Below are 10763 nucleotides of genomic sequence, written 5' to 3'. Positions count from 1 at the left end.
GTTAAAAAAAATATATATTTATATATTTCACGTGTCCGACAACCACGTGATTTCTTCATGTGGTCTTTTTGTAAGGGATTTGATACTCAATTCTGGTCATTGGCTCACTTCTGGATTGTATTTCCAGTTGCATCAGTGTGTTTGATCAGAGATCAGACAGAGAATTGTCTGTTTCATGCCAAAGATAATTTTCATTGGCTGGTTCACGCCAAAGATCATTTTCATTGGCTGGTTCATGCCAAAGATCAGTTTATTTTCTCTTAAAAAAACAGCAATTTTACACAACTGGAAAACATGAAACAGACAATATAAATTACAAACAGGCGATAGCAGAAATATATAACGATTCTTTACAACTTATAAATAAAAAAACTCAAGTCATCAACAAGAACACTATAGAATTTTACAACAAGTTACAGTCAAGGTTCTGAAGAGACAGTCGACATTCATTCATCATACACTAGACAGAAATAGATGACTCTGGTCATTTTAAGGACAGTCAATGTGACTGAAGGGTAAAAGATCTCCACGAGAACACAACAGTGGAGCGTGAGCTTACTTTGATTCAAAATAAAACTGCAGGAAATGTAGTGTTACATTGTACAGAAGCTGGATTGATGTTTGCTACATAGAATAACTTTAAATTTAGACAATGAAACCACCATTGTTGAAAAATACTTCACACACGTTCTATCTCATTACATCCTGTAATTCTGTAATTATAGTTTACAGTGATTATTTCTTTACATAATGCCTTTGGATAGCTAATGGCATTACTTTCATGTGGAAAAACAACAAATTGTTTCAGTCACCATTTGGTCCATACAATCGGATTAAGAAACTCTCTAGAGCAGCCCCACTGGTACAACTACAGTGTTCATTCTGACAAAACTTTGCTCTAGCTAGAAATCCTGTTAAAACTCTGGGAGAGCTCTTGCATTCAGAAACCACTGTCAGATAGGTCTTAACGTGGAAAATGCTTGGTTTCTTGCAACACAAAACACGTTGGAACTCGCCTCATTCTGTTCCATTCATTGATGCCGTCTGAGAGGCCCAGCGTTGCTTTAAACAGTGATTAAGAGTGAGCTCATACCACAGCTGTGGTGAAACACCCTTGCTAACTTTCCACTGCTAGATTCACATGTACATGTACTTCTTAACATCTTAAAGATACATTTATTCATTGTTCGGTTGTGTATCTAGCTGAGAGACTGTAAGACTTTTGAAAAACAGAGAATTGGAAACATGGAGCCCATTCAAGTACGAGTTATTTTGGTTTTGATAATGGCCTTGGCTCTGTTGAAGTCTCACTGGGTGAAGCCAGGACTGACTGTGTAGCTTACCCAATTCATCAGCTAACCACCTCTAACAGTGTTTCAGTTCAAGAGGAGAAAATTTGCCAGAATGCTGAGTGTCTCTCCTCTATGACTTGTTCTCGATCACAGCGGGGGCGATCATCATGATGGTGGTCTTCAGGGGATAGTAGTGGCCACGCCAGGTCTTCCAGAAGACCCCCTGCTTCCTCTGATGCCTCTGCTTGGGAGGAGGGCTCATGAAGTAGCGGCCGTTCAGGTTGGAACGTCCACAGTTGCTGAACCACCAGCCACCTGGAGAAAGAGAGCAAACATCTGGTTAGATTGGCATTGGTGCTACATTCCCAATTTGAGTTATTGAGAGATAAATCTTAGATAGAATTCAACCAAATAGTAACTTTGAACTTTGAAAAAGAGGAGACGTACCAGAGAGGTGTTTGGCGCAGTTGGTGTCGCTCTTCTGGTCATTGTCTTGGTCGCGGGTGGAGAAGGGCAGGCCGGAGGCCTCGGTAGCCAGGGCGCTCTCCAGGTTGCCGTTGGAGGTCTCTTGGATGTGGAGGGCGTAGTGGCTCTCCTCCCCGCCCAGACGGATGGGGTACTGGATGGTCTCAGAATCACCTCTCCAGTCGGAGAACTTAACCTTGAGGATGTAGTCTGTGTCTTTAGCCACGGCGCTCATCTTCTCAAGACCAAGCCAGAACTCACCTAGAGAGAGAGAGAGAGAGATCAAAGGAGTTAAAACCTGATCAGTGACTGTGGTAGCATGTGCAAAGTCTGCATACATGTGTCCAGATATCTCAGTGTCTTCGTTAATTTAAAGGATCTGATCGTAACAGGGCTGGTAATCACTTAATCTAATTTAACAGGAATAGACCATGCGATTTGGTCACTTCTGGCACCTAAAGCCACCAGGGACATTAAAGCTGGAGATTAGATGGTTGTTTATGCCAAACCTGCCATATCAAGATCCATCTGATCCCTCGATCTTGATATCTACAATCCTGTTTTAGTGTTAGTATCACTGCTTGTTAATCAAACTGAACTGGGAGGTTTCGGGTCAAGAGCTCTGCGCTGTACTGTTCTATGCTGTGGATGTGGGTGGTACTGTCCGAACCTCGGTGTGACCACGCTAGCTAGCTCCAGAGGAATTTATTGAGGGAGATGATAAAAGACAACAGAGGATATATTTACCATTCAGACTGCCAAAGCCGCTCTGGTAGGCCTGCCATAGCTGGTCAAAGTCAACTGAGCCATCCTGGCGCCTCTGGATCACAGTCCAGCCACCTTCTGTAGAGAGGAAAGAGAAAGAGCAGTGGGATTAGTCTTTTTTTTACTACCGCCAACTGTCATACATGTATGGATACAATATGTTCATAAACTAAGCTATAGGGTAACCTTATACAGTGAGCCAAAATCCTGGCTAACTCCACTTACCGGTTGTCATTTCGCAGAAGACTTCAAAGGATTGGGAGTTTAATGGCTGAATGGTGTACACTCCGCTGGCCGTCTCGCCTCTCAGGAACAGCTCATGGCATTCTGAGGCCATCTCTGAAAAAAACAAAGACAAAAACACAACACGGTTCACAAACTGTTCTCCCACACGTCGTATCTCAAGACAGTATCAGTATACGTCGTCAAGGTCTGTGTTCTAACAGTGCCTTGGCCTTTCCCCTTCGCTGGCACAAATATTCTATTTATAAATGACTCATTCAACTAGAAAACAAAAACTCTGGTTTCTTATCTCAAGCGCCTTGAACAGCAGCCAACATAGAGCTTGTTTGTGAGCTATGGGGCAAAAGTCCACCCTGCCTCTGACAACTCTACTTGTTTTCTACTGAGGGAATTCACACTTGTGTGTATGGAAGTGGGGGTTGGGTGGGTCCAAGCAGAAGTAGTCAAATATGACTGTTTTTAAAATATTATTTTGTAGGGACATTATTGCATAACATGTTTACCTTTCACTTAATAACTAGGTCAGATGTTCAGGAATCAGGATACATCTGGTTTCCCTATCTGGGATCCCTATCATTGGCTTCTTCATTGTAGCTCTCCAGGTCTGTGAATGCTGAATGTTTGCACATAAAGAGGCCTTATCTTGAAGTGGGTTTATTAGTAATTGTAAACCTAGCAAAGCTTAAGAGTTAGTGTTGTCTAGTCTGACCTGCCCGGAACAAAAGAGAGCTTAGTAGCGATTGGTTGCTGTGCTCATGAGGTAGAATGAGATAGAAACAGCATTAACAAAAGGTATGGGGGGCCCAGTGGCTGTCATGTGCCTGATGAGGCATGAGATGGTGCACACCCTTAATGTTTTCCAGAAAAGGGTTCAAGTTTATATGATGCCGACTTGATAGATACTGCATACGTTCATCGGCTATGATGCTCTTTATCAGCACCAATCGCCTAAATAAATATTTTAATTGAATTGGAGCCAATCAATCGATATTGGTTTTGGTTTGATTGATATTGATTTGACTTGGTTGATATTGAACAAACATAAGAGCAGACCACGGGACCCCAATGCATCACTCTTCTGAAATAACCCTTTCGGGGCGAAGCATGAACTCTATTGATTAGCGGTGCGTGGTTGTGGTCGCAGTTTGCCTTGGGGTCAGGGGTTCCTCTCAACTTTGGCACACTTCTCATTTATCTACGGCCGGAGAAGCAGGGGTCTACAGGGATGGGGAGCGGGGAAGGAGGGATGGAGGAGGGGAGAAGAGAGACTTTTGACTACTCTGATAGATCTGGGGGAAAGGTTGCACATTCTTGAGGGATGTACCACTGTTTTATGACGAGAGGGAAAAATGGGAGGGCTGGAAGGAGCAAGGAGGTATGCAGTCAGTGCCTTCAAAACAACAAAGGATGTGTGTACAAAGTTCACCAGACTAAATTAAACCGCCTCCTTTTCCTTGAATTCTTTCATGACTTTTTCTGGCTCTGGGCCAAATGACCTAATCTGAGGAACATACACTCTTAATAAAAAGGGTTCCAAAAGGGTTCTTCGGCTGTCCCTATAGAAAAACCTTTAATGTTCCAGGTAGAACTCTTTTGGGTTCTATGTAGAACCCTCTGTGTAAAGGGTTCTACATGGAACTCAAAAGGGTTCTACCTGGAATCAAAAGGGTTCTCCCTGGAACCAAAAAGGTTCTCCTGGAACCAAAAAGGGTTCTTCAGAGGGTTCTCCTATGGGGACAGCCGAACAACCCTTTTAGGTTCTAAATTTGCCAAAATTCCCCCTCCTCCGCCCCAAGCTCCATCAGATTTGTGAGTTATCCCCCTGTGCTGGGCTGTGACCCTGAGTTAACACAGTCCGAGACAGCTGAACTATTACCCAATTGGAGTTCAGCCAGATAACTTGTTTCTTTTACAGAATTTCTGAAATCCTGCTGACGTCAGAATTTGCTGTGAGACGACTCATTGTGTTCTGCTGGGTGACTGCATCTCACAATTCTGGGCCTGTAGGTTCACCTTTCACCTACTCCCTCAGTGGCTATCAGACAGTGGGAAATAGTGTAAAACCCAGTATTTAGATAGAACCACAAGTCATGTTGCTTTTGATTGAGAGAGCGATAATTTACTTGTTTAACAGGAAATATACTGAAATGGTATGTATAACAATGTTACTTTCTTTTTCAATCAACTCTGAGTAGGTCAATCACATATCTGACCAACTTCCATAAAGTGACATGGTTCGCATAGGTCACATTCAGAGTTAAAACATGACTCACATATCCTGTAAAGGCCAATTGATTCATTCATATCCCTCAATGTTGACTTTTTAGTGAGACCATACCCTAGCTAAAGCACTAAACAGGAACTTGCCATGAGTTAATCATTGTTCCATTGCCAGAAATCCTTTTCCCTACTTGGCCATGATCAAGCTCCATACAGCACTGATGAAAACCCACATTATGAGCTGGCCACAGTAGTACAGTTCAGATGTTAACAGCTGTCTGGTTTGGGTGTAGGTTGAGGACATCATGATCACTTTTACAATTACTGTACTACTGCATTACGTAAGACAGTGTGTAACCTAACTTCATTGCCACTTCCCACTGTGATCTTTTTCTTTATACTGTGAATATATTATATTTTCTGTGAACCCAATGAAACCGTTCCTTCAGACAAGTAATGTACATGTTCAGTCATTGGTAAGTGCATTAATTGGCATGGCCAATCACATGTGCGTCATGTTTCGCGGGCCTTGGCGGATAGATGCGCGCGGGCAATTAACTGATAATTACAGTCAATTCTTCACGTCATTTAGAGGGAAGTCCAGTTAAACTTGATGTTTTAAGCCTCTTACTGTCTCAAAGGAGATGGCATGGGAGATCAGTATTTGTCTGGGCGTCAATTTAAACAGCGGATTTGACATGAAGCTTGGCTTTACTTACCGATGGGTGAGTCGCGCTGCTCAATGCTGCCATTTTGAACGGCCTCTTCTGGTTTCCGCCTGAATGCTGGTCTCTCTTTTTTCAGCTGAATCTGAGTGAGCAAGGAAAACGACGTTTTAAATAATTCATAATACATAATAGCCTCATGAATTGTTTACATAATTATACATGGGTCAGTGATATTCACAGAATGTTTCATACCTGGTGTTGCAGGGTCCTGATGCGCACGTTCTGCTTTTCAAGTTTATCTTGCTGGAGTTGGATTCTGTTGACCAGGTCATCAATACGTTTATTCTGAGCTTCCAGCATCCACTGAAAGAAAACAGACAGGTACCCTGTTAGTCTTTCTCCTGTGACATCATTTTAAGTAGCCTAGGTTTCTTATAACTTAGGAATAGCCCACCACCAAAGCCGATATTGTGATCTGTGTTTTTAGACTATAACATATAACGTAACGTTAGACCACTATGTGCTTGTACTTTGAATGGGGCCGCATTTCACATACCCTATCCGAGCACATTCAACAGCTTTTGTCATGTCCAACCCGGTAGTTTGGTTACATAATAACGCGGGGGTTTCCATCCCACAAAAAAGTCAATGTCAGAACAAGAAATTATATGTTTTACTTTTCAGGTGCTATAGCAGCTCCACGTGATCTTTAAATCAAGAGTGACATTTTCCTCAACTGGGCTATGTTCAAAATATCATGGTTTAAAAATCATTCACACATTCTGAAACGAATGCGTGCAGTTCCTTTGTCTGGCCAACGTTTAGCACGTAGTCCACGCACTCCAGCACAATAAACACACCTACTGGCATGCCTTCAGACAGTGCTTTAGGCTGAATATCTTTAAATCCCTTTGAGTCAATGTAAATAATCCCAGACCAACTGTTCTTGTCCATCAAAGTGCATCTATTGTCCCCCTCCAGTTGTTCCTCTGAACATCAGCTAATGGGCCATTTGCTAAACTATTATGCATGACTAATGTAGGAGAAAGTATAATACTAGTAGCCTACTGTATTACACATTACTTAATGTTAATCAATTAATCTATTTGCTGTGGTGTTTTGTCATGTTATCGCAGTAAATTAATAGTAAATGAGTATGCCAGGCTGCTCACTAAAAAAGCATTATTTGGTAATGCCTTCATACAACTGAAGCAATCAGAATTGTAGTGATCAGAAATTAATGGATACAATGGCAACTGCAGAGAAGTAAACTCACAAAGGGGGAGACATGCATCAGTTAGCTTAATCACTTTCTAGCTCAAGTCATTTGCTTCCCTTCCTTCACACCAAATGCACAATTGTATCATAGCTTATTTTCCAAACACAATGAATGACCAAATAGAGTCATGGATTCCCTCCTTACCTGAATGATGCGTGCATCGCTGTAGTTGCCTGCGTTGCCCATGTTCATGTCGGGCAGCCCCTCTCCCTGCAGCATGCCATCCATCTTCTCCTCCAGCTTGTTCATCCTCTCATCCACCCTCTTCCTCTCCTGCTGCATCTCCTCTGTCTTCTCCCTCAGCTCGGCCGTCTCGTTGAGCACCTGGACCTCCATGTCCTCCAGCCCCCGGGCCTTGGCCTTCAACACCTCGCCCTCCGCCTGCAGCCTCTGGCTCTCCTTGCCCAGGTCCGCTGCAGTGCCGTTGAAGACCTTCAGCTTGGCAGTGATGTCCCTCATCTGGCCCTTGGTTTTGTCCACATGCTCCTTGAGGCCTTGGCCTAGCTGGAGCAGGCCATGGGCGATCACATTCACGTCGTCCCACGCTGCATACTGCATCCTCTTCTCCTTCCTGCTGGTGGCCGAGCCTCCTCTCCTCTCGAAGGGGTTGCCGGTGGCCATCAGAATGACCAGGCACAGAGTCAGGGTTGCTAGTGTTGTCTTCATTGTTGCCTGCTTTCCTTTGTTTGTTCGTTGGCTCGGGTTCTTTGGTCGTTTTTTTGTCAGGTGGTTTGCAGAAGCACCCTTCTCTTCCCAGTTCGTTGCTTGAGCTCAAGATCCTACCTCTCTGTGCTGAGCACTTTGGTTTTATACTTTCAGAGCCCTTCAACTGGCTGATCTGATTGGCTGGCCGAGCAGAGGGGGGAGAGCTGCTCTCAGGTTTCTCCCCCGCTCAGTTAACTCTTTATGTCAAGCAAAGGCAAGAGAGGGGAGCATGTGATGTAACAATGAAGCCAATTTCATCACTACCTGTAAAATACAGTAAACAAAGAGATTTCAGTCAAATTATTGCACATTGACATGCACAGCTGTACAATAAAAGACAGCTTTATGTGCAAACAGATCTTTCTACTGTCACCATAATGTTTCTACTATCACTATACTGTTTCTATCATTCAGTACCCATTGAGAATCACACAGCTGTATGGTAAAGGATGGATTAACACACTTTGTGTGATAAACATGATGACGTAACAAAGAAATGGTTGATATCACTTCAAACAAGAGAGGAAAGCCTATGCTGATTGATACCTGTTACTTTGCTGTTGATAATATTATTGTTATGGTGTGATAATGCTATGATAACATTACGGTGTGACAATGCTGTGATAACGGCATGGCGCGATAATGCTGCGGCAACGCCACAGCGCGATAATGTTGTGATAATGTTATGACAACGCTATGACGCGACAACGTTGCGATAATGATAGGATAACGGCGCAGAGGGATAATATTACGATAACGTTAGTGTGAAAATGCTGCGATAATGTTATGGTGTGATAATATTATGACAATGTTATGGTGTGACTTGAACATAATATACAAATGACACAAGTTACCATTACTTTCTATAAAGAGGTTAGGTAGTTATTACAGGTAAAGCTAAGTGTATGTTATTTTCCGAAACGCTTAAAAATCAGATTATTTATGTGTATGTACATTGGATGGTGCCCACATTGATCGTGCCCCTGCTTATAAATATTTTGGCATCTGGATTGACGAAAAGCTATGTTTCAAAAAGAATATTGATGAGTTAGTTAAGAATTAAAATGGGCTTCCTTTAAGGATTGGCCCCTTTTAATCAAATTTCGCCTAAAATGACATACCCAAATCTAACTGCCTGTAGCTCAGGCCCTGTAGCAAGGATATGCATATTCTAGGTACCGTTTGTGGAAATGTGAAAGGAATGTAGGAGAATATAGCACATTAGATCTGGTAAAAGATAATACAAAGAAAAAAACTAATGTTTTTTTGTATTTTTTGTACCATCATCTTTGAAATGCAAGAGAAAGACCATAATGTATTATTCCAGCCCATGTGCAATTTAGATTTTGGCTACTAGATGGCAGCAGTGTATGTGCCACGTTTCAGACTTATCCAATGAACCATTGCATTTCTGTTCAAAATGTTGTATCAAGACCGCCCAAATGTGCCTAATTTGTTTATTAATAACTTTTCATGTTCAAAACTGTGCACTTTTCTCAAACAATAGAATGGTATTCTTTCACTGTAACAGCTACTGTAAACTGGACAGTGCAGTTAGATTAGCAAGAATTTAAGCTTTCTGCCAATATCAGATATGTCTATGTCCTGGGAAATGTTCTTGTTACTTACAACCTCATGCTAATCGCATTAGCCTACGTTAGCTCAACTGTCCCACAGGGGACCCACCAATCCCGAAGAAGATAACTCTATAGAGATCCCTTCGATCTCCACTGAGTCAGGGAAGGATAACTCTGGAGATCCCTTCGATCTCCACTGAGTCAGGGAAGGACTACTCTGGAGATCCTTTCGATCTCCACTGAGTCAGGGAAAGAGAACTCTGGAGATACCTTCGATCTCCACTGAGTCAGGGAAGGATAACTCTGGAGATCCCTTCGATCTCCACTGAGTCAGGGATGTTTAACTCTGGAGATCCCTTCAATCTCCACTGAGTCAGGGAAGGATAACTCTGGAGATCCCTTCGATCTCCACTGAGTCAGGGAAGGATAACTCTGGAGATCCCTTCGATCTCCACTGAGTCAGGGAAGGACTACTCTGGAGATCCTTTCGATCTCCACTGAGTCAGGGATAGATAACTTTGGAGATCCCTTCAATCTCCACTGAGTCAGGGAAGGACAACTCTGGAGATCCCTTCGATCTCCACTGAGTCAGGGTTGGCTGACTCTGGAGATCCCTTCGATCTCCACTGAGTCAGGGAAGGATAACTCTGGAGATCCCTTCGATCTCCACTGAGTCAGGGATGCTTAACTCTGGAGATCCCTTCGATCTCCACTGAGTCAGGGATGCTTAACTCTGGAGATCCCTTCAATCTCCACTGAGTCAGGGATAGATAACTCTGGAGATCCCTTCGATCTCCACTGAGTCAGGGAAGGACAACTCTGGAGATCCCTTCGATCTCCACTGAGTCAGGGATGGCTGACTCTGGAGATCCCTTCGATCTCCACTGAGTCAGGGAAGGATAACTCTGGAGATCCCTTTGATCTCCACTGAGTCAGGGATGGATGACTCTGGAGATCCCTTCGATCTCCACTGAGTCAGGGATGGATGACTCTGGAGATCCCTTCGATCTCCACTGAGTCAGGGATGGATGACTCTGGAGATCCCTTCGATCTCCACTGAGTCAGGGATGGCTGACTCTGGAGATCCCTTCGATCTCCACTGAGTCAGGGAAGGATGACTCTGGAGATCCCTTCGATCTCCACTGAGTCAGGGAAGGATAACTCCGGAGATCCCTTCGATCTCCACTGAGTCAGGGATGTTTAACTCTGGAGATCCCTTCAATCTCCACTGAGTCAGGGAAGGATAACTCTGGAGATCCCTTCAATCTCCACTGAGTCAGGGAAGGATAACTCTGGAGATCCCTTCGATCTCCACTGAGTCAGGGAAAGAGAACTCTGGAGATACCTTCGATCTCCACTGAGTCAGGGAAGGATAACTCTGGAGATCCCTTCGATCTCCACTGAGTCAGGGATGCTTAACTCTGGAGTTCCCTTCGATCTCCACTGAGTCAGGGATGGATGACTCTGGAGATCCCTTCGATCTCCACTGAGTCAGGGATGCTTAACTCTGGAGATCCCTTCAATCTCCACTGAGTCAGGGATAGATAAC

General features: G+C 43.5%; 1 protein-coding gene across 1 annotated transcript; it reads right to left on the bottom strand.

Annotated features, from left to right (window-relative positions):
• Positions 1 to 232: 232 nt before the first annotated feature.
• Positions 233 to 7623, bottom strand: angl4 (Angiopoietin-related protein 4). Its single transcript, NM_001139941.1, is given in 7 exon segments — positions 233 to 1607; positions 1740 to 2018; positions 2505 to 2600; positions 2748 to 2861; positions 5705 to 5795; positions 5906 to 6016; positions 7077 to 7623. Coding segments are annotated over 7 exon segments (1398 nt in total). The 5' UTR covers positions 7599 to 7623; the 3' UTR covers positions 233 to 1422.
• Positions 7624 to 10763: the final 3140 nt, after the last annotated feature.

Source organism: Salmo salar, chromosome ssa03, assembly GCF_905237065.1.
Source record: "Salmo salar chromosome ssa03, Ssal_v3.1, whole genome shotgun sequence".
Lineage (NCBI taxonomy): Eukaryota > Metazoa > Chordata > Actinopteri > Salmoniformes > Salmonidae > Salmo > Salmo salar.
The sequence above is the reverse complement of the archived record's forward strand: the minus strand, read 5'-3'. Positions and strand labels throughout refer to the sequence as shown.